We start from the raw sequence: 24626 nt of genomic DNA on the forward strand, positions 1-24626 counted from the left end.
GAATAAAGCAACTTTATGTATGGTTTAAGAAATGATACAGAGAACAAGGGCACTAGCTGGGAACTGGATTGGCTGGCTATATGGATACTTAGGGCAGCTTGCTATTGGATAAGTATGCTGGGAAAAAGAATGTATAAAAGCCTGTGTAACTTCCTGCTCTGGGTGCAGGATTTGAGATTTTATTCTCCCTGTACCTTTTTGCAGCTGCAAATAAACTTTTCTGCTTCTCCACCCCTTTGTGATTATTGGGTGTAACACACCGGGTAGCGAACCATCCCAAGCTGTTGTTTAGCCTCTCGGCACTGGGTGCAGGCAACAGCTTTTGGCGTTCCTGGGTGGGCCACGAGGCTGCAATTTAGCCTTGCCCGGACCCTTCCTGGAGGTCGAGGATTGCGGTGAGAACCGATGCCCAGCGCGCACCGGTGAGTTCATCGGGGGCCTCGGAGGAGACGCGATTTGATCGACCCCGGAGGGCACAACGGTGCAACACACTCATATAGTGAAGAAGTTGTTGTGGATGACAGTGAAGAACCGGTCCCTTAGACATGGGGGAGGAGCAGCTGCAGGCAACGGTGAAGAACCGGTCCTTTGGATAAGGTAGGAACCTTTTGAAATCTGGATTGTATGCTCTGTTGGAACCTGGGGACGCCCAGAGTTACCCTGTAGGTATGGGACAGGGACAGAGCTCGGGGGTTAAGACATGGTGTATGCCCCTAGAATGCATTCTAGCAAACTGGAAGGTATTTGGTGCGGATCCGATGACTAAGAGCCAATTAAAACGATTCTGTACAGTTGACTGGCCTCAATATCAACTAGAGGACCAGGAGTGGTGGCCACCAGGAGGGTCAATAAATTACAACACGATCCTCCAATTAGTTTTGTTTTGTCAGTGAATGGGTAAATGGAATGAACATTTGTATGCACAAGTGTTTATGGCTTTAAAAAAATAGAATAGAGCTGTAATTCTGCAGAGTTGTAATTTGACTCCGACTGGTTCGGTAGTAGCTAATGTTAGTCCCCAGACCCCCACCCCCACTGAAATGGCAGAGCCGGTGTCCCCTTCAGTCCCCACACCCCCACCTTATAAGGGTAGGATGCCTCGGGTTACAGAGATTGCCCCCTCGGTGGGACTCTATCCTTTGCTTACCAAGACTGTTGTGGCTTGCCCAGGGGCAGACGGACATCAGGCTACCACTATGCAAGTTTACACCCATGTGCCATTCAATCCAATAGATTTAGCAGCTTTTAAAACACAGGCTGGGGAATTCTCAACGAACCCAAGCAGGTTTATTTCAGTCTTTGAGGGGTGCTTCAGTAGTCACAAGCCGGACTGAGACGACTGTAATATCCTGCTGAGAACCCTGTTGTCTGAGGTAAAGGAATCAGGTTACAGCTAAGGCAAGGGGAACGTCACCGTTCAAGCGAAAAAAAAAAAAAGAAAAGAAAGGAAGCTATCTGTCAAGTTCCTACCAAGTAATCGTAAGCGGCTCAGGGCATTTCTGGGTATGGCAGGCTTTTGCAGGATCTGGATCCCAGAGTTTGGACTGTGGGCTAAACCCCTGTACGACTGTGTAAAAGGAGCGGATCATGACCCCTTCTATTGGACCCCAGAGGCTGACAGGGCATTTAAAATCCTGAAAAGGAAATTGATGGAAGCCCCGGCTCTGGGCCTGCAGGATCTCTCTAAGCCGTTTCAGTTGTATGTACATGAACGAAAGGTGGTGGCACTAGGAGTACTCACACAGCTGTTAGGAGCATGGAGACGTCCGATGGCTTATTTTTCTAAGCAACTGGATCAGATTGCAAAGGGTTGGCTGGCATGTTTACAGGCGGTCGCAGCTACTGCCCTAGTGCTTGAGGAAGCCGAGAAGCTAACATTGGGAGGGGTTATGCAAATCTATACTTCCCATATGGTCCGAGCCTTATTGGATGCAAAGGGAGGGCTTTGGCTCACCCAGGCTCGGATTGCTCGGTAGTAGGCTAAGCTGTTAGAGAACTCTGAAATCACCTTACAGCCTTGCCCCTCCCTTAATCCAGCCACTCTTTTGCCAGAAACAGAGGAACAAAAACATGACTGTTTAGAGATCACAGATGCCCAGTACTCCAGCCGTCCGGATTTAAAGGATGTACCCCTCCCAAATGCAGATTATGAGTGGTACACTGATGGTAGCAGTACTGTAATAGATGGGCAAAGGAGGGCTGGTTATGCTGTTGTGATCCTCCATGACACTGTGGAAGCTGAAGGTTTGCCTGCTGGGACCTCTGCCCAGCTTGCCGAACTAATAGCCCTGACCCGTGCACTTGAACTGTCAAAAGGAAAGCGGGTCAACCTTTTTACTGATTCAAAGTATGCTTTTGGTGTGCTACATGCTCATGCTGGCCTATGGAAGCAAAGGGGAATGCTGACAGCCCAAGGCTCCCCAGTCAAGTACGGGCCCCAAATCCTCCAGCTCCTAGAAGCCGTACAACTTCCCTCGGAAGTGGCGGTGGTACACTGTAAAGCCCATCAAAGGGAGGATCAAGATGTGGCCAGAGGAAATGCCTGGGCAGATAGAGAGGCTAAGCACGCTGCCACCCTGCCATCCCCTCAGACTGAGAACGCCCATATGTATGCCCTTATCGCATCAGTAGGGGAGCTTCCAACCCCTCAGTACTCTGGGGAGGAGAGACAGCTAACTGACAAACTCTGTCTCCGGGAAAAGGAGGGATGGCTCCATTCCCCAGAAGGGAAGGTCCTCCTACCAAAGGGCCTGATCCGGCCAGTGCTGCAGAAACTACATCAAACCACTCATGCTGGCAGGGAAGCACTTATCCAGCTAATGGGAAAATACTTTATCACTTCCGGACTCCGACCCTTGGCTGCCCAGGTACAAGCGGACTGCCTAGTCTGCCAAAAGAATAACCCCCGATCGGGACATCCTGTGCCACCAGCTGCCCTAGAACCCACTCCGGGCCCCGGACAAGTGTGGCTAATAGACTTTACTGAATTTCCCCAACCCAAGGGTTCAAATATCTCCTTGTCATAGTGGATCAGTTCAGCGGATGGCCAGAAGCCTTCCCATGCCATAATTGCACTGCCAGAACAGTGGCCCTCAAGTTCGTTAAGGAGATCATCCCTCGCTTTGGACTCCCCCTGTGGATGGAATCTGACAACGGGACACACTTCACGTCAAAAATCATTCAAAGCATCTCACATGCCTTACAAATCCCCTGGAAACTCCATACGCCCTGGCGCAAGCCAGTGGTGTAGTGGAGCGTACCAATCAGACCCTTAAACGGCATCTCTCAAAAATGTGCCAAGAAGCCTCACTGCGATGGCCTGATGCTTTGCCCCTCGTCCTACTTCGTATCCGCGTTCTCCCAAAGGGTAGATTAGGGCTTAGTCCCTTTGAAATTATTTTTGGAAGGGCATGGCCTATGAATGGCACCCCGGTTCTGTCAGGGGAATGGGAGTTGGGTAATGGTTTTTTGTCACAGTATATGTGTTCCCTGTCTGCTGTTCTCTTGTCTCTTCACAGGTATACCAAGGATTCCCAGCTCTCCCCTTGGACTCTCCCGTCCACTCCTTACAGCTCGGTAACTCCGTGCTTGTTCGTACCTGGAAAGACGAGCCTCTCCAGGAAAAGTGGAAAGGACCCTATACCGTCCTGCTGGTCTCCCATACAGCGGCAAAGATTGAGGGACACAAGAACTGGATCCATCACTCTCGTCTGAAGGCAGTACCCGCCCCCTCGTCAGCAGAACAGTGGACCGTCCAACCTGCTGACTCCTCATCTATTGACGATCTCGGGCTAAAGCTACTGTTTAAAAGACACAAATAGTGGGCACCTTAACGCTAAAATGGGCCCACCCAGGTACTAAAGACCCTGGGTTAAAAAGACTCTGGTGATAATTAACTGGGTAACATTGTTATTCTCTGTATTGGTATTTCCAAACTGTGCATATCGGGAGCATAACTCCTTTGTTTCGCTTGCGCACCATGTTGCTTCTTTAACAAACCAGACTGATTGCTGGGTATGTGCTCCAACTCCACTGTCCCCCAAAACGGGAATGCCCCTTGACATGCTGCCCTTGACCCTAGCAGAATTAGCCGCCGCCAAAGAGCAGGAAAGAACGGACTCGCCGTTCTGGAACAAGACCTCTTTACAGCAAGCCACCTATCAGGACCAGGAGTATTCAGTTGCAGTACTCACTGAGGGAGTGTTATGTTTTACCCGAAACCAATCTGATCACCATGGGCGTCCTGTGGGAAAAAGCTCCTGTGTTATTACACAGTGGGCTGATGGGTATTGGATAAAGACCAAAAGGGGAGGTCAACAGTGTGGGTGTAATGGTTCCTCCCCTTTTAGGGAAACTCTTACAAATAATCTTACCACAAAAGAAAGGTTTGGAAATATAACTTGCCGTCCAGTTAATATCTCCAATGTAGTAAGCCAATGGTGGGTTTGTAGTGGTCCCTATGGCGAGTGTAATTTGAACGGCACAATTAGAAACGCCCCCACTTGTACCCAATCAGGAAGATGGGATGCCCCCTTAGGGGCATATGAACTGTTTGGAAAAGCAGCCAAAGCAGCCTTAAATATCCCAGGAATCCCCTTAAGAAACGGTCCTTACTGGGCCCTACAGGGTCACTATTTTGTATGTGGCCGAAAGGCTTACAAGGTGCTGCCAGCCAACTGGACAGGTAGCTGTGATATAGCTCATGGAGTTCCTCATCTGTCAATAACTGCCACACTGCCCAAAGAAAAGATTAGAAATGCCTGAGACACCTCTGTTGAGTCACAAGAAAAGAACCTGCGGCGACTGACTACAGCATTGGAGAGCAATATGAAGAATTCCCTCACAACCGAGAAGCTTGTAGGGTGCTCTGTACTGGGAATAGCGCCAGTGTTTACCGGGCCAGCATGGCATGCATAGGCCGCTATACTGTAAGGCTGCAAATGGTACTTAAAAAAGTGGCCTTAAAATTAAAGGACTCGGTTAGTAATTTAAAATTAGCAGTAAAAACATTAAATAAAAAGGTACAGCAGCTCAGGACGTTTTCCCTCCAAAACAGGCTGGCTTTGGACTATCTCTTGGCATCCCAAGGAGGGGTTTGTGCCCTCGTCGGGCCCCAATGTTATGTATATATAAATAATAGCAGTTATAAAATCTATGAAAAGGTGGTACAAGCTGAGGCCCATGCCCAAGCTGGAGCACAGGTTGCCTATACTGCCCCAGAGAGCGATTAGTTGCAAACCTTGTTTTCAGGCTGTGGTTTGTCGTCTTGGTTTAGTGGTTTATTTAGCCTGTTATTAAAACTTTTCTTTCCTGTATTGCTTGTATTACTGGTAGTATGCTGTGCAGTATCATGTGTTAGGGCCCTTTTGCAAAAGTTAATAAGTCATTCTCTTCAGGGCTATCACAAAGTGCTTATGCAAAGTCCTACTGTAAAGAAATAAGTAGCCGAAGTGAGAAAACTCAGAGCCAAGGTTGTTGAGTGTTCTCAAAGGAGGGAGTTGTTGGGGACACTGGGGCATGGCCACAAGGTAACTCGAGGGGATGGAAGACCACGAGTGTCGATGAAGCCCCCTCGCACTAGGCCCAGGTGTCCTTGGCCCCCCTGCCTGGAGGCACTCGCAGCAGCTCTGCGTACTAGGCCCAAGTGTCCTTGGCCCCCCCACCTGGAGGCACTCACAGCAGTTATGCTGAGAATCTGCAACAATATGCTGCAGAGTCAGACTGCCTGAAACTAAGCAAGGCCAAACAGGGCAGATATGGAAGAACAATGCTGAATAAAGCAACTTTATGTATGGTTTAAGAAATGATACAGAGAACAAGGGCACTAGCTGGGAATTGGGTTGGCTGGCTATATGGATACTTAGGGCAGCTTGCTATTGGATAAGTATGCTGGGAAAAAGAATGTATAAAAGCCTGTGTAACTTCCTGCTCTGGGTGCAGGATTTGAGATTTTATTCTCCCTGTACCTTTTTGCAGCTGCAAATAAACTTTTCTGCTTCTCCACCCCTTTGTGATTATTGGGTGTAGCACACCGGGTAGCGAATCAACCCAAGCTGTTGTTTAGCCTCTCGGCACTGGGTGCCGGCAACATATGTTTACGTCTGTTTTCCAGTTCTTCGCTCTCCCCACTCCCAATGCATATGTGTCAGAAACAATGGTTCCAACTCTTGAAAATCTATACTAAGTAAGGCAATTTCAGCCCCTGTGGCAGAAGCTCTCACTACAAGACTCAGTGAAGACCAGGACATCGCTGTGCTAGTCCCTGTCCTAAAGAGTTTACAATCTACAGCAAAACATAGTGGTGAATTTGATGTGAACTGAACTTGTTTCGTATGGGATTACGAAACATTCATTAGATGGGAACAACGATTAATCCCTGTTGAGCTGGACTTGATTCAAATTGGTGATCTATATGTGAGAGGCAACCTAGCAACTACAATTGCTAGTGTTACACCTTTCATAGAAATATCCATCTTACATCTACTTCACCTTTGGAGGCAGAAAAAATTCTAGAGGACCTCCTCAGCAGGAAGAGTTATCTGGAAAGTAAGAGCAGCCAATGAAAACATCTCACTCTGCTTGCTACAGTATGGAGACTGAAGAACCTATCACTAATTTATGAACCCAGCCCTGAAGCTGTTTTAACATAATATCCAAATTCACTTCTAGATAGGTTTTGCAATAGAAAATCATTCCAATTATTATTCCACAGTCCTTACATTAACTTTACTACATATGTATATATTTCCTCAACCATGTATGGGTCATCAGTAGGGTTTGAACCCACAGCCTTCAAATCAACAGCACAAACAGCTTCCATTTCAGTTATGGGAGTAACCAGTGGGAAGAGAAATATGCTGTTATTCTCTATGTGGATGAGTCCACAGAAGATAACACACACCTTGCTAGTTGGTTACACAAGCATTTTTGAGAGAGCACTGGAACTCTGGGCATCAGGACTGAGAACTAATCTGAGACCTCTAGATGTAAATTCACAAACCTCTACCATTTGAGCTAAATAACCAGATATCTTAGCACAGAAGTGGTAGCAGAGTGACAGACCTCTCTCTACATGCTGTCCAACTGCTAAAAGGTAAAACAGCCACACAGCATTAGTGTGGATTACAAAAGCACCTAATTCACCATGTTCCTTCAGAAAGGCTATGCAACAAAGTGGATGTGACTTGGCTCTTTTATATTAAAAAAAATGCCAGAAATAACTGTGCGCACACACAACTTGTAGCAGTATAATGGCTCCTAAAGAGTGTTGTGAAGGGCAAAGAAACATTAACAGCATTCAGTGAAAGAAGTGACACTAGAACTCAAGGCCTAAAGGGTTGCAGTTAAGTTTAGTGAATTTTTCACACGGCTAAAGGACATTGGGGAGGATAACTCCCCCTCTGCTCCCCCAAAAACTGCATGGGAGCCAGAACTTTTCATGTTATTGTGAGACCACCAGTAGCAGATGCCAAAAATCACAATATTCATGAAAAAAATTGGGAGAGTTGGCAACACTGCATATAATCACTGGGTGGTGATGATCAATTATGTGAAAGGCCAGGCTTTGTGACTTATTCTCAGACTGGACTGCATCACTATACAGGCAACAACAGGTTTTGGGTATGTAGTGCATAACAATGTTTACATAAATGTAGTGCAACAAGCAATGAATGTTAAATGCCACCAAGGTATAAGTATACTGCATATATATTTTGTCCACAAAATAATGGATTGCTTTTGTTCCCTTGAATTTAAGCTTCTCCTGCGACACATACTAAAAATTAGCCAATTATTTGGCTATTTTTAAAATCCCTTTTACAAGTTCTCTTAAGTCTTGATCCTCTGAAGACTTACGACACATATACCACTTCATTCATGAGCAAAACAGCAAACAAAAGATTCATGATAAAAGTCAAAGGTTGGCAACACTGGTTTTAAATTATTATTAATTCTCTGTTTCTCACTGTGACATCTTAAGGGCCAGATTGACCCAGCCGATGCACAGATGTACAAGAGGGTGGAATAAATATGAAAGGAGCCTTCTCTCTGCTGAACTGTGACCCTATGGAGAGGTTAGGGACAACTGCAAACCTCTTCATGCCCTGCCCCAGCTACACCATTGGGAAGGGATGATGCCATATAGGCTACTGGTTGGTAATCATTCTATTTTTTTTCTGGCCTAGAAGAAAAATTTTCACCAGCTTTAATTATAAGCAAGGGGTCCAACTTGCTACTTATGCTTCTATTTATTCCCATAGAAATTCTCTGTTAATTTACAATTAAGGTTGCTCAAGTGCATGCCATATCAATATAATAACTAAAAATCAAAGAAATCACCACCTACGTCACTGTTCATTTTCAGTGCAACCTCCACTGACACATTTTACCTCCCTAACTGCATAAAGCCGAAATAGTCAATGTTCTCACTTCCATAACAAATTCACTTTCAACTGCAACAAATTGCCCACCTCATAATCACACCCAAATGCACAGCCTCAACTCCAATCTCAGTAAGACTGAGTTATCTGATTAGCACTTCTTTCACTAGAAAGGAGTACAAAGCATTATCGCTGCCTAAAAAATTCTAAGGCTGAGGTTCAAGTTGAGGTTAAGATTGTGTGTTAGAGCAGTTTTTGAGGAACTGTATTTGTGCAAATATGGGGGCACTTGGGGATGTGGGGCTTTGTTTGAGCTTTGAGGTGTAGGTCTAGAAAGCAGCACTTAGAGGTACCGGACTATGCCAGATATGGGAGACAGAGTATTTCAGAGGATGTGGTGTCCAGAGTAGACTGAGCGGGGGAAAGATCTCTCCTGATTATAGGGGCAGGGATCAGATGGGAGACATTAGTAGTCAAGCAAGTGGAACTCTGATGGAGGTAGCCACAGACCAAGCTGATTGGTGTGGTTGAAAGATGACATATGGGAGCCTGCTTAGGGAGACAAGGATTTTGAGAGAGCCAGGCCAACCCTACAAGCTATAGCTCTCAGCCAGCCCTCCCTAACCAACTATGAAAAGTGACTTCAGCTAGCTCTCCCAATTCTGGGCAAGAAGGCTGGGATGCCAGCTCTGACATGAGAAAGTGAAGCTCTTTCCATCCCCAGCCAGGCACTGAGCTTGTTTCTCTCTTTGGCTCCACTCCCCGAGGTGTTCCTAGCTAATAAGCACTATAACTGTCTTTTATTTTGTTTGCAAATTACTTAATGTTGTTGGTTTTGGATAAATGCAGTGTCAATTGAGGTGTTCAGATCATTAAACTATAGGGATCCAAAAAAAAAAACCAAACAAACCCAAAAAACAACCCACGAGTCTCCTCTGGAGGATTTCCAAAAAGGATGGTTAAAAATGTGTAGATTTTTTTTTTAAAACTAGCACGGTGTTGACAGTGAAAACTGAAGTTTGCCCTCTTATTTGCATGGTAGATTTTGGGTAATAATCAGGTTCAGGTTGCATGTTGTTCTTATGCTGCTTTATGTGGCAAATGAAAATCAAATTCAATTGTGGAGCCTCTGAGGTGCATCCCCCACATATTCACCAGGGCCTGAATCCTGTAATTGGAGCCACGTGGCTGCAAATGTCCACATGTACATATCCAACTACAGGATCAAAGCATTAAGATCTTAATTCTCTGCACGCTGTAAAGTCCTTCCTATCCATTATATTAGGAAAGTCAGCCAAAAACTCAATTGTACTTTTAAAATATATCCTGTCTATCAGCTGCTGACGTGCAGATTACTCTCTGGTTGGCACAGTATTGACACCTTCTTGGGCTACATCCATTGGAGAACTACTGTAACAAGTACAAGATGGACACTGCCCAGTGATATCTGGAGGGAACTGGAAAGCTGGCTCAATAATGCCAAGGTTAAGTACCTCTAAAAGAAGTTGAGGTTTTTTTCATCATTTTATTATTGTCACCAGAGTAACTTATCACATAATTAGTTTGTGCTCCATCTGCAGACCTCAGGTGCACAGTCTCATTATTAGTCCACAATTTTGCCAACTCCTCTTTATTATGCATAGCTCTCTTTCCCACTGCTTTTGAACTGAGGCCCACGAATGACAGCATTAAAGAGCCCTCTCTTCAATCATTAGATTTGGATGTTTATTTACCCCACAAAAGAGGTTTATGAGAATTTAGTTGAATTTATTTTCTGTTGTAACTGTTACATAATATAACATTGCCTTTACTTCACAAGATGCAAGTGTCTTAATATCAATATTAAAGTACATTTCTATCTCACATTTTAAATATATGGACTCCTCCAAATCCCACCAGTTGTAACTAAGTATTTCTATTGCATTCCTGCTATAATTATTGTGCAGATGTTCCTATTATGATGAGGAATTGTATAATACTGTAATAAGATAAAAGAAAAGGAGTACTTGTGGCACCTTAGAGACTAACCAATTTATTTGAGCATAAGCTTTCGTGAGCTACAGCTCACTTCATCGGATGCATAAGTGAGCTGTAGCTCACGAAAGCTTATGCTCAAATAAATTGGTTAGTCTCTAAGGTGCCACAAGTACTCCTTTTCTTTTTGCGAATACAGATTAACACGGCTGTTACTCTGAAACCTGTAATAAGATACTCAAGCATGTTTTCCACCTTTTGGTCTAAAACCCCCTACTGGCCATAGAATCTAGCTTTAAAGCAATCTGAAAATTTTGCCAGGGTTAAAAAGAGGCCATGTGACATGCACACGCGCGTGCGTGCACACACACACACATCACAAGGCAAAAACCTAAACCAATTGCAGAGTTCTATTTCTCATTCACTATGTTGGCAAGGGATGGCAGCAATATGGTTATGTGATCACTTTGGGGAGCACACTTGATCAATTTTACTGAACCCTGGCTGATTCTGAGATACCAAGGGAAACCCATCAAAGGTTTCTCACATGGATGTAAAGTTATCAAGGCCATCTGAAAAAAAGATTTCTTTAGCTTCAAAAAGGAAAAGAAAATAGTCTCTTTCCAAGCTTCAGATGTTAAGTGGCAGGTGCACAACAGAGGAAAAAAGGTATTCCTGCTTTTAATCACCACCTGGAGTACAGGCCACCACAGAAGGAGGCAGGATCATAGCCCTATTCTCACCTCTAAACTGTACGGGGAGACTTTGGCAAACCAGTAAAGTGCCTGAAACCACTATAGTTTATTGCTAAAAGCAGCCAAGTCAGCAGGCTTAGCTTAACCAAGGCAGGAGGGGAGGGGGGTCTTTGGGTGCCACAGAGAGGGCAGCTTGACCCCGAGTCCTTCGTGATAAGAATTGTGTTTAAGTGGCTGATACATGCATTTTTGAAGAGCAGGATGTGCCCCAGGAATATCTATTGGGGGCCTCAAGGCTGCAAACTCTGGAAAAACCCACACCTGGTTAATCAATAATCAGAAGGAACCTTTTACTGGACCACTGAAACTGCTTGTAACAAGTTTTATTTAAGGGACATGTCTAACGTATAAATAAGGGGGAAAAGTTTAAGGTAGTTAGACTCTTTTTAGACTCTCCCTCTGGATACATCTTGCAGTCCCCACAGGCAGATGGAAGATTTGGCCACCGGAAGCCTGCCGCTGTGGCACTCAAGAGCCACACTCACCTTTGGTAATTATCAAGGGTTTGGGTTTTTTACTAACCTTTTGCGGAGGTCTGTAAGTGCTTGAGACTAAGTAAAGTTTACCTTTAAGTGAAAGCACTCTTGTGCTGTCCTGTTTATGCCAGCCATCTATCGGTTGGACAGCTGTGTCTCCCCTGATTTATTTCCTGACACCACCTCGCACAGAGTAAAAGTTACCAAGAGCTTTGGGTTGAAAGAACCCCAGGTAACAATACTAGCCATCAGAGCTAACTATGCAGAGAAAGGGATACACTTGCCCCTCATCATGACTGACAGGGAGCTCCAAGAAACATCATGGAATAGTGATTCCCAGTGCTCCCAACACGGCAATGCAGGTCTGTACCTCCCTGAAATGGGGAAGAAATTACTGCCACAATCTGATTGTAAGGTTTTTTGTTTGCTGCTCCAGAACTTGTTAAAATTCAAATGAACAAATCTTCTATTTATGTTATACCTGTTCAGCCTCTTCCTTGCTTAATGTTTTTTGGTGCTGCTGAAAATCTACTCTGCCTTTTTGCAGGCTTTTGAACTTTTTGCAACTATTGAAATTGACATATTTGACCAGACAAATATCATGTTTGACATTTGGCAGCTCCAGTGTGTATATGGAAAACTTACTTTTAACATTTAGCTGCAATCATGAGGGCAATTTAACAAAAAATATTGCTGTCACATAAAAATAATTCTAAAATTATCATTCCTTTTAAAAGGTTTTTCTTCTTTTTGCTGCACCACTAAATATCAAAAATCAAAGGCAATAAAAAACTCTTTCTTCAGGGATAGAGTAGCTCAACTAGTCATCCTGTTTCTATTTGGTTTTTAATATTTCCAGTGAGAACATAATGCTAAGGAAGTCTGCAAGATGTTTTTTAAAATATTATACTCTACAGCAGAGGTGAGCAAACTACGCCCCGGGGGTCACATCCGGCCTTCCAGCCTGTTTAATCTGGAACCTCGAGCTCCTGCTGCAGAGCGGGGTCTGGGGCTTGCCCTGCTCCCGCGCTCCAGCCGGGGAGCTGGGTCGGAGACAGCTCCATGCGCAGTGTGCCAAGGCTCCTGGAAGCAGCAGCATGTCCCCTGTCCGGCTGCTATGTTTAGAGGTACCCAGGGGGCTCCACACGCTGCCCCCATCCCTAGCGCCACCCCTGCAGCTCCCATTGTCTGGGAACTGCAGCTAATGGGAACTGCAGGGAGGAACCTGCAGATGGGGCAGTGCGCGGAGCTCCCTGGCCGCACCTCCACATAGGAGCCAGAGAGGGGACATGCTGCTGCCTCCAAGAGCTGCTTGAGGTAAGCGCCTCCCGGAGCCTGCACCCCTGACCCCTTCCTGCGCCCCAACCTCCCTGCCCCAGCCCTGAGCCCCCTCCCACACCCTGAATTCCTCATTTCTGGCCCAACCTCAGAGCCCGCACCCCCACACCCCAATTTTGTGAGCATTCATGGCCAGCCATACAAGTTCCATACCCAGATGTGGTCCTTGGGCCAAAAAGTTTGCCCATACCTGCTCTACGGGCTAGTAAGTCATTTGTTTAAAATTATGCACCACAGAGGAGTCGCTGTATCAATAGCTGCACAAAAAAATACTAAAAAACTGGAGTCACTGATATGGAAGTATTATTTTCAGTGATGGTAGAATTGTTGTGAATTTAGAGCAGCTAGGATAAGTACCTACATCTCACATTTTAAGAACATAAGAAATCAAAGGTTCTGAAGCAATTTGGATACTTAAGATTTTTTCTAAATTAAAGCAAATTTGTTAAAATTCATGTTTACGTTAAGTATTTATTGGAAAACAAGTTCATATAGCTCGGTAATGTGCCACCAGGAAACTGCAGACATCTTTGTGCTCAGGAAAAGTCTGCTGCCTCTTCACACTTAGTTTTTCATCAAAAAACTTGCAGAAGATGTCATATTCATTACTGATACTATTGAGCACACTACATTCTTCACAAGCTATGTAGCATGCAGGGGTGTTGTGTATTATCTTTCTTCACTAATGGGTCAGTTATCTTCATCTAGATTAAGAGCCTTCATCAAGCACATGGATAAAGTACAGTACACCAAAACATTCATGTATAGTTACAATGATCATACCACAGATTGATCATTTCAGATTTAGTTTTTCTTACAACAGCCATCCTTTAAAGTATACATGTTTTATCACAACTAGGGCTCTCGATTAATCGCAGGTAACTCATGCGATAAACTCAAAAAATTAATTGCAATTAAAAAAAGGGACAAATTGCACCGTTAAATAATAGAATACCAATTGCAATTTATTAAATATTTTTGAATGTTTTTACATATTTTCAAATATATTGATTTCAATTACGACAAAGAATACAAAGTGTACAGTGCTCACTTTTTATTTTTATTACAAATATTTGTACTGTAAAAATTATAAAAGAAATAGTATTTTTCAGTTCACCTCATACAAGTACTGTAGTGCAATCTATCACAAAAGTGCAACTTACAAATGTAGTTTTTTTTAAATGACAACTTCACTCAAAAACAAAACAGGGTGGATAAAAAACAATGATTGTAAAAAAAAATTTTTAAAAATCAGATTTTTTGGATAAAATGCTTTTTGAGTAAAAATCCTATCTAAAGATAGTTTTAATTAAGATACATTATAGCTCAAAGATATCTCATCATGGAATAGGGATTATAAATTCTAATTCTATAGTATCAGACAATATATTCATGTAATGTTTCAGGAAAGTTTTGTAAATGAGTTCCAATAGCTCATGGATTAGGGACCCAATCTTATGAGGCTCCACAGGCTTCTGTATAGATTATTTAGGTTAATCTTTCTATCTACCCAATGGGATTCAGTGCTCAGTCTAGAAGTTACCATCAGAGATGCTTAGTTTTGCAGTTCTCAAACTCTGGATTTGTGTCTCCAGAGGTAACATGCTTGTTAACAGCAAAAATGTTTTTAAATAAATAAATAATATATAGAGGCGAGAAATAACAGACCTCAACCTTATTGTCCCTCTGCGAATTTGTGTGCACAGAGTAAATCCCTTACCTTTCTCTAAAAGTGCAAAGTTTCAAAAAGTTCAATGAATAGAAGATTGTTGGGGGTGGAATAGATCTGGACAAGGAGAAGAAGTCTGGAGATAAATGGGAGAAGGGAGGGATAGGCAGTAGAAACAAAAGTGAAACTGTTTGAGCAGCATATTCCAGAAGCCTTGAGGTTTTCGGAATGTAGCCTTCACTGATTTGAGATCTACCATACCATTCTCTCACTAGAAGGGAAAACCTAAAATGACAGCAGGATGGAAAAGAGACCCAGTTTGGGAATATTTTAATGAAGTTCCTCTACCTGTGGGTAAGACAGGCATGCATGGAAAATGCAAACAGTGCAACAAAGAAATGCAAGGCCTGGTTGCCCGCATGAAACAACATCACAAGAAGTGTTCCTTCTCAGGAGGAAGTTGATGAAAGGAGCAGGTCTGAACATGCAGGATCTTCAGGTTGGTAAACTTTTTTATTTCATACTTCTTTCCTAAGGAGTGCCTGTCTTCCTTCTGGACTATTCTTGAATTCTCATGTTTGAGGAAAAAATATAGTTGTTACTCTACAGTACTATCATTTTAGATGCACTTGTGATAAAAAATAACTGAAATAGGCAGATCTCCCTTTTACAATTTCACCTTTGAAGTAGTACTGAGTGTCAGTGTATGCAATGAATAATACTCAATGAACAGTATTTAAATTATTATTAACTGCATTGACCTATTTTGTTTAGGAGAATCCATCCTCAACATACAGAATTCTGAAGACTATCCACCTTCAAGATCACCATCATTTTCTATAGTTTCAGAGTTGTCTGCCAATGTTTTAGTCACATCATGTACGTCACATAGCCTCAGTATATCACCTGTAACAAAAAGGAATTAAAAAAAATCTCCATCATCCAGAAACAACCATAGGTAAGTTTGTGATAAGAACCAGCAGATTACAAAAGAGGTAACTGATGAAAAAATTGCCTGGTTTGTTTATGCAACAAACTCTCCTTTCTGTATGATTAACTTCATTAACAAGGTTCAGTCATTAAGACCAGGATACAGTCCACCCAACAGGGCAGATATCGCAGGCAAATTGCTGGATAAAGTATATGGAAGAGAAATTGAGCAGTGTACAAAAGGTCCGGAGGATGAAATTGTTCACCTGAGTCTTGATGGGTGGAGCAATGTCCACAATGATCCTGTTGTATGTGCTTGTGTGACAACAGAAAAAGGGAATGTCTTCCTTACAGAAACAATTGATACCTCAGGAAATGCACACAAAACAGAAAACTTACAAGAAATAGCAGTAAAAGCTATAACAAACTGTGAAAAAAAATGCAAATGTCTAGTACACAGCTTGGTCACAGACAATACTGCAATTATATCCAAAATGAGAAAAACATTTAGAAGAGAATCCCAAGCTAATAACATACGGTTGCAGCGCTCATTTGATGCACCTCCTAGCCAAAGACTTCAGCGTTCCAGAAATAAAGGCTTATGTTGCTGAAATTGCAAGATACTTCTGTAACAACCACTTAGCAGCAGCTATTCGGAAAAATGTGGGAGGAACCAAGCTAAGTCTCCCACAAGACGAGCGATCGAACGCAGTAGTGGACTGTTTTGAGCACTATATCAAGAACTGGCCTAATCTGATGACAGTTTGAGAACAAAATCATGAAAAAAATAGATGGCACTGTCATAGCCAAAGTTCTCAACATTGGGCTTAAGAGAAATGTTGAACACATGCTGAGTACCCTAAAGCCTATTTCTGTAGCCTTGAACAAAATGCAGGGAAATAGCTGTTCTATTGCTGATGCTGTTGAAATTTGGAAGGAACTGAGTGAGATCTTAAAAAGAGAAATATGCAATGACAGAGGTAAATTACAAGTATTAAAAAAACAAATGGGACAAGCACTATCTCCAGCTCATTTTCTTGCAAATATTCTCAATACTCGGTACCAGGGTCAAACCTTAACTGCTGAAGAAGAGGAGTTGGACCATTCAAGAAATATGTTTCCTGATGATGTTTTAAAGAAAGTCATACCAGTGAACTGGTGGAAGTCATTTAAGCACTTAGATTCAGAGACTGTTGAAGTGATAATCTCACTTTTAACAGCAGTAGCTTCTTCTGCTGGTGTATCTTCCTTTGGGCTAATTCATGCCAAATTGAGAAATCATTTGGGACCTGAAAAAGCAGAAAAGCTTGTTTTTCTTTTCCAGATTATGAACAAACATGAAAACGAAGGTGAAGACGACCAACTTAGCTGCAGAAGCCAATATTTTAAATTTCTCATGTTACCTGGCTGACAGTCAATTTAATTTTTGTTGTTTTTTTTTTACAATATTTCATTTAACTCTTTTAGTTAAAAAACAATTTTAACAAAAACAACCCTGATTTTAAAAAACTTGAATATTTAGCTGAATTCAAAAATTCATATGCTTGTTTTGTTAAAATATTATATGTTTGCTGTTGAAGAAAAAAAAAACCAGAATACAAAACGTTGTTGTTTCAGTTAACTAAAGCAATTTAAATGAGTGTCTGGGGATGTTCTCCTCCTAATGCAGGATGGCAAGAAAATCCTCCAAATATTAATGATTAACCTGTTGAATTGGAGAGAGTTCACCTCCCAATGACTTCATACATATCTGCTTCAATTGCCTTTGGTAAATGAAATAACCAAACAACCATTCATTTTCTGAGATAGCTGTAAAACTAATCCAAAAAGTTTTCATAATAAATCACTTTAAAAATGTATAGTGTGTACCTTCTAAAAATGAAACCTATATCTATCTCTGAGTTGTGAAGAATATGTATTAAGGTTATAACAACCAACAAGAATGCACTTTTATGTAGAAATCTATGATTAAATCGAGTCTTCCTGACTAATGATTTAAATCATGATTTCAATCAAATCCACCCTGCAAAACAATGTAAAACTTTAGACCCTACAAGTCCACTCAGTCTTACTTCTTTGTTCAGCCAATTGCTAAAAGAAACAAAAAGAAAAGGAGTACTTGTGGCACCTTAGACCACAAGTACTCCCTTTCTTTTTGCGAATACAGACTAACACGGCTGCTACTCTGAAAACTAAGAGAAACAAGTTTGTTTACATTTACGGGAGATAATGCTGTTTTATTTTTGAATGGAGGTTTTTTGTACATAATTCTACATTTGTAAGTTCAACTTTCATGATAAAAGAGATTGCACTATAGTACGTGTATTAGGTGAATTGAAAAGTACAATTTCTTTTGTTTATAAAGTGAGTACACTTTGTAATCTGTGTTGTAATTGAAATAGATATATTTGAAAATGTAGAAAATTTCCACAAATATTTAAATCAACGGTATTCTATTATTAACTGCGCAATTAATCACGATTAATTTATTTAATCACTTGACAGCCCTAATAAAAACAAACAGTATGACAATTATAAAAAGCAGCAACGGCTGTCTTAAAAAGATTTCTTTTTCACAACAGCAAGAATTATTACTCCTATTCCACAAACATACAAAGATACCTAGGACTACTTTCACAGATTGCTAGACCTCAATTCACAAGCACACAAGTAACACATGAACACAGATCTATTACAGATGATATTCCAGATAATTTAAATTTTCCTTGGTTAAAATCATAGGGCCTGTTCCTGCAAATACTTCTCATGCACAATTCCCTTTGAAGTTTGTGGAAGAACTGTGCACATAGCTTTTACAGACCTTTAACCAAGATCTGTGCCAACAAATTGCCATATATTGCTTTATGTCATCCTCTTTTATATGACCAACCACCTTTTTTAAAGCAGCATACTACATTTAGGGAACAGCAATGCACTGGTCTACGTAAAAGCACCATTTCCTAACCCTAAAACCTCAGCTTGGATTTTAGTATAATTTTAAAATAAAATATCTGCATGGTCTCATTTAGAAGATTAGGGTTGGAAGAGACCACAGGAGGTCTCCTAAAATTGAAATTGTGCTTAAATATAAAGCAAAATTTCAAAAGGGAATATGGTTTGTTTCTTTTAGTATAGCTATCAAGAATGACATAGAAATTAAATTGGATCTACTTTTCTTGATTACAATTTAAAACAAACAAACAAAAAAAAAAACCCTGTTGCTAAGCAGGTTGTTTAAATGTTCAGAAAAAAAATCTTTAAAAATGGCAAACCAATTGCAATCATCAAAAAATTCAAAAATGTATATGCGATGAGAAATCACATCTAAATGTTAAGCTCTTTCCAAGTTCATTAAACGAAGGGGCGGGATGATGGGGGTGGTGAAAGAATCAATAGCTGTTACCTTCCATTTTGTTAGAATTAGCAAAGTCAGTTCTGTTAAATATTTCTTGAGACACTTGCTAGTCTTATTGACAGCAATCACTTTATATTAATACAAAATAGATAACCTGTATTTTAAAGGGACAGGCTTCAGAGAACAGCACTTACGTCAATTACAATCATCTGGTTGCTCACTGGACTAGAGCTGGCAGAGCAATGGCATGACAGGCAAGTTCACATTGTATCCATCCCAGCTACTCCAGTATTCTAGTTTAATTGATGGTTTACCCAGCTAGATCCACCATAGACATGTTTTCAAACAAGGCATACATGTTTTCAATTGAGTTATATTTTGAGCCTATAACAAGCTTGATAGCTTCTCCAACCAAAACACGTTTGGTTGAGTGGGGATTGTAAAAATCAGTTTGTGAACTGGCATCAAAAGAACGTACAACAAACCAATAATCCACTAACCTAGAACAGTCTTTAATCATCATCTCGTAATAAGATCATAAAGATCTGTGATGTCCACTGACATGGGCTATATCTATTATTAATATACTCTATGCAGTTTGCGTGTATATACACACACCTTATATTTTCATTTTTAAAAAAAGTACATATCTAGCCCTGTTTGTGAAGATGGTATTCTAAATGTAAAGTTGTCTTCCTGAATCTAAAGCCAGATAGCTCCAGTGATTACTCCTGCTTTTGGCTTAGTTTTCAACTATTGTGTATTTTATTTCTGTAGGTGTTCTTAACTATGGCCTTGTCTATACACAAACATTGGAGTATTTACACTAAACCATGCAGAAACAGATTTAGTTAAAATGAAAGCAACACTTTGCCTAAAAATGTTTAAATGGGTTTATGCAACATATAGTTTACTTTTAAATTAGTGTAACTTGTTTGTAAATAAGGCCTATGTTTGATAAGCACATTTTATAAATCTAAACAAATTTCTTTGTACAAAAAATACACCATGAGGCATTAAATGGCAGTATTATATCATTATCCACAACAACTCCAGGGATAACTGAAGATTTCTCCCCAATCAATGGGTTAAAATGACTTCGAAACATTCTACCAACTTACAGTGGTATTGGAAGGGATTTTGAAGAGTTACTCCTGAGGGCATTCTGCGCCAAAAAATTAAAAATTCTATGCCAAAATATAATAATTCAGCGTACAATATTTTAAAATTCTGCAAATTTTATTTGTCAAATAAATGTGGAGGCTCCAGTATAGCATTGGGGAGCACAGGCAACTGGCTGCACAGAGGTAGGAGGTCACTCTGCAGCTCCCCCACGGGACATGGCTCAGCAGTGAGACTGCATCCAACCCTGACACAGCGCAAGGATCGAGCCTGCCCCACAAAACACCCCAGGGCCCTGCCCCTACACGCCAGGTGTGGGCAGGCAGGCTCAGCCTGGCAGGATCCAAGTGTGGAGGGACTTAGTGTGGGAGGATACAGGTGTGGATTGAGAGGGTTCTGTGTGGGACAATCTGGGTGTGGGAGGCAATCTGGATGCACAGGGGCTTGTTGAGTGATTCTGGGTGCAATGGTAATGCGGCTCCGCGTGAAGGTGGTTGGGCTCAGCAGGGCAGGATCAGGGTGTGTGGGCAGGAACAGAACTCAGCAGGGGGATGTGGGGGATTCAGTGGGGGGGTCCAGATGCTGGGGGAGTGGGACTCAGCAGAGTGGGGGTAGGTCGTTGGGGGGGTTCAGGTGTAGGGGGAGTTCTTGGCTGGGGGGGGTAAGGCTCACCACGAGGGTCTGGGTATGAGGGGCTCTGGATGCATGGGGGTCGGGTGGATGGGGGAGCAACTCCCCATACAGTGATCTCTGCCGCTGAGGAGCGATGGTTGGGGAGTTTGCAGAGCTTCCTGCAGCCTGGGGAGAAAAATCTGGGGGTGGGTCTGACCCAGCCCCGGATGCCGTGCAGGGACAGAGGAAGTTCCGTCCTCCAGAGCCCAGCTGGACCTAGCAGCTGAGCCTGGCGCAGGGTAGGAGCCACCAGCTGAATCTTCCCCAGTCCCGCACCCTGACCCACATTGATTTACCTCTCTGCCAGTTGCCCTAGGCACCCAAAACATACTGCTGGGCAGGGTCGCATGACTGCTCTTGTGGCTTCCCTTAGCTTCCCTGACAAAGCATTTTTCTGTGGGGAAGCACATAAATCTGCAGAGGACATGAATTCTGCACATGTGCAGTGGTGCAGAATTCCCCCAGGAGTAAAGAGTACACTATAATTCAAAAACGTACAGAACACAAGACAAACTGACTTCTGACTACAGAAAGATTATCCTTCTATCAACAATATTGGAAGAGTGCAACTCAAACCACTGAATAAATATTAATTAACTATCTTTTCACCACTGAGAGTTAAATTTTTAATTATGCTCATTTCACGATTGTCAAATCTGCTGTGAAAGTGTTCTTAAAACCAATATGTGCTGAGTCATCATCTGAGATTGCTAGAACATGAAATATATTGCAGAATGCAGGTAAAACAGAACAGGAGACACACAATTCTCCCCCAAGGAGTTCAGTTCCAAATTTAATTCACACATTTTTTTTTAATGAGTATCATCAGCATCAAAGCATGTCCTCTGGAATGGTGGCCGAAGCAGGAAGGGGCATATGAATGTTTAGCATATCTGGCCTGTAAATACCTTGCAACACTGGCTAGAAAAGTGCGATGTGAATGCCTATTCTCACTTGCAGGTGACATTGTAAATAAGCAGGCAGCAGTATCTCCCGCAAAGGTAAACAAACTGTGCTGCTGTAGCGTTTTAATCAGACATACCCTGTGATATGAACTGAAGAGACAGAAAGTGTGAAGAGAGAGGAAGAGGAAAAAGTGTCGTTGGAAGGGAGCTCAAGCACATTTGGCAATATTGTTCAGGAATTGACCCAAAAGATCCTTCTAAACACACCACGACAACAAAAAAGAAACTGTTTTAAAGATTTTTTAAAAATACTGATACACACCATTTCAAGGGTGTTCTATCAAGAAAAGTTAAGATAAAATAATCAGTGTTTCTTTAAAGGGAAATACAAGTAAAGGACACTGAGAAAGCAGTAACACGATAATGCAAGGACAATACAAAGTGATAACAGCAAGAACTACTAAATAGTAGAATTAAGGTTCGCTGTACTAGTCTAGACTTCACAAACTTAGTTCTGCTGTGTCTTTTTATTTTTAAATGCCATTTCCTGTTATTTTTCACCAACACTGGGTTATTTTCTGACTTAACTACGGTACTATATGATCCACCGATTTAGGACTTAATAGCTTTGGGGCAGTCCTGCACATTTACATACACTGAATATTAAGCACGCACATAAGTGCATGCAGGATTGGGGCTTTAAGGTCCTCCTCACAGCTGTTCAGCATCTGCTGGATACTACTTGGGTATACTGATCAAAATCAGGAGAGCACAGGTTGGTAGAAATGACTACTTAAGGCAACTAAACAGTTTTTCCTAGGAATATGTACATAAACTTATAACCCAAGTTGTGGAGCTAGAATATTGTGCTTTGTACCACTTGATGATTACCTCTTCTGTTCATTCCCTTGGGGCACCTGGCATTGGCCACTGTCCATAGACAGGGAGGGATGGCTCAGTGGTTTGAGCATTGGCCTGCTAAACCCAGGGTTGTGAGTTCAATCCTTGAAGGGGCCATTTAGGGATCTGGGGCAAAAATTGGGGATTGGCCCTGCTTTGAGCAGTGGTGTTTGACTAGATGACCTCCTGAGGTCCCTTCCAACCCTGATATTCTATGATACTGGGATAGATGGGCCTTTGTCTGACCCTTCTTATGTACCATTGGGTACTGAGCTTTCTGGCTCATGAGTTACCAGCAGGACTGTAGCAGGTGGGGGTTATAATGCTATTGCTGTAATTTCAACTCTATCTATATGCACTTATAAGAGTTGGGCCTCTACCGCTGACTAATACGGTCTTATTGTTGCCTTGTACCTGCCCATCCATCTGCATCCACACATCTCCCTCAGGGGAAAGGCTAAGGGAACTTACATAACAAAAATGCGGCCCCCTCACTTACCACACCAGTGGAATGTGTGCAGATGCTAAGGTGAAGCGTGCGGTATAAAACCCACAACCTGTACATCTCACCGTGCTTTACAAAGGGAATACCCACCTCATCTCCCCCCCCCCCTTTTTTTTTTTTTTTTTTTTTTTTTGGAGAGGAGAAAACTGAGGCATGGAGAGGTGAAGTGATTGGCCAAGGTCAGCCATTGGCAGAGCTGCAACCCCCGCCCTGGCTCCGCTCCCCCCGCAAAGGAGCAGCAGGCGGAGTCCAGCGCCCCGCGACACCCGAGAAGACCCGCCTCGGGGCTCCCGAACGCACGTCCCGTCCCGCGCCGCGCCCAAGGCTGACCCGGCGGAGCCCCGCGCTGCGGCCCGCGCATGGTGCGGGCAGAGCTGCGCGCAGACAGCGGCCCGTGTCCCAGCGCTTCCCCCTCCACAACAGCAGGGGGCGCAGCCGCCAGGCCCCGCTGCCCGGCTCGGGCTGACCCCGCGCCCCGCTCCTCACCGGCAGCGCCCGCACTCGGCCCGCCTCACGCAGTGCTCCACCGGCAGATCCCACAGGCCCTCGCAGCCGCCATCTTCTCGCCCTGCTGCTGTCTCCACGGGCCCTTCCGCGGCGCCCGACTCCTCGCTCCCAGCCGCTGCCGCCTCCATTTCGCCGCCGGCTGGGCAAAGCCGCTGCTCGAGGCTGCGATGTGGGAGACGGCCGCCAGGTGGCGCTAAGAGGCCGCGAAAGGCGGCGGCCGCGGGGGAGCTCGGGTAAGGCCGCAGGGCCCCCGTCACGTGTGTGAGTGTGTGTCGGGGGGGTCAAGCGCCTATCGTGGGACCGTCCCCATGGGCTGCTCAACCAATCACAAGGCCAGGTAGGGTCACTGTTCCCGCCTTGTGTGTGCCGGGTGGGGGCGGTACCGGGTTATCGCGGTCTGGAGGCGCCATGCCAGCGGAGAAGGAGGGGAGGAGATGGGGCTGGGCGGGGGGAGGCTGCGCAGCCCCCCGCCCCCCCTGGAATTGCGCCAGAGCCGCGCCCGGGGGAAGGTTCCCGGGCAGTGTTCGAGGCCGGGGCACGCTGTTTGCCAGCCGCGTGTGAGAGCTGGGCGCTGCCGTCGCGCCCACCACAGTGAAACTGACCAGACATCCTGGGCAGGTGTGTTTATCCGCACTGGCCCAGAGTTACTCCGGGTTAACTCCATGAGTGGCTGCGCTGGTTCTGGACGTAGGCTGCGTTATTCTGCATTAGTTTAATTCGCTTTGTTATTTAATATGTATTATTGTAGTCCACAACTGGAGTTAATCAAACCTGACTTTATTCTATTTTAGCATTTATATGTAGGCAAACAGACATAGGTCTGCATCTATGCTATAGCATATGCTGGTGGAGACTCTGTAGTGTAGGTGTATTCTATGTGCAAATCTTTGCAGGATCAGGCCATTAGTGAAAAGTAGATTGGGGGGATTTTAATTAATTTTTGATAAATTCAGCTTATTGTTAAAAGTTAAGTAACTTTATAATGTCTTTCATCGTTTTATGACTAACACCCAGTGAGCAAACACTTTTAATAAAACAATATCTCCCTGTGTGACCCCTTAGTCCTTGTTCTCAGTGGACACATGCACAACACCTTTAAAAGATAAGCCTGGGAATTTAAATTAATAACTGTGCTAGACA

General features: G+C 43.2%; 1 protein-coding gene across 3 annotated transcripts in view; it reads right to left on the bottom strand.

Annotated features, from left to right (window-relative positions):
• DTWD2 (DTW motif tRNA-uridine aminocarboxypropyltransferase 2) overlaps positions 1-23732 on the bottom strand; it is a 187305-nt gene extending 163573 nt beyond the window's left edge. Inside the window, exons 1-2 of one of the 3 annotated variants that reach the window (XR_013346182.1) lie at positions 23466-23601; positions 13969-15496 (exon numbers count right to left, since the gene is read on the bottom strand). Coding sequence is in view for 2 of the 3 variants with exons in the window: in XM_077817355.1 (XP_077673481.1) it covers positions 23466-23614 (149 nt within the window). In the remaining variant the exon portion in view is untranslated. Of the gene's footprint in view, positions 1-1741; positions 1782-13968; positions 15497-23465 lie in introns of those variants that run through there. The other 2 variants (XM_077817355.1, XM_077817356.1) reach the window with 2 other exon arrangements.
• Between the last annotated feature and the right edge of the window lie 894 nt (positions 23733-24626).

Source organism: Eretmochelys imbricata, chromosome 5 (assembly GCF_965152235.1).
Source record: "Eretmochelys imbricata isolate rEreImb1 chromosome 5, rEreImb1.hap1, whole genome shotgun sequence".
In the NCBI taxonomy this organism is placed as follows: Eukaryota; Metazoa; Chordata; order Testudines; family Cheloniidae; genus Eretmochelys; species Eretmochelys imbricata.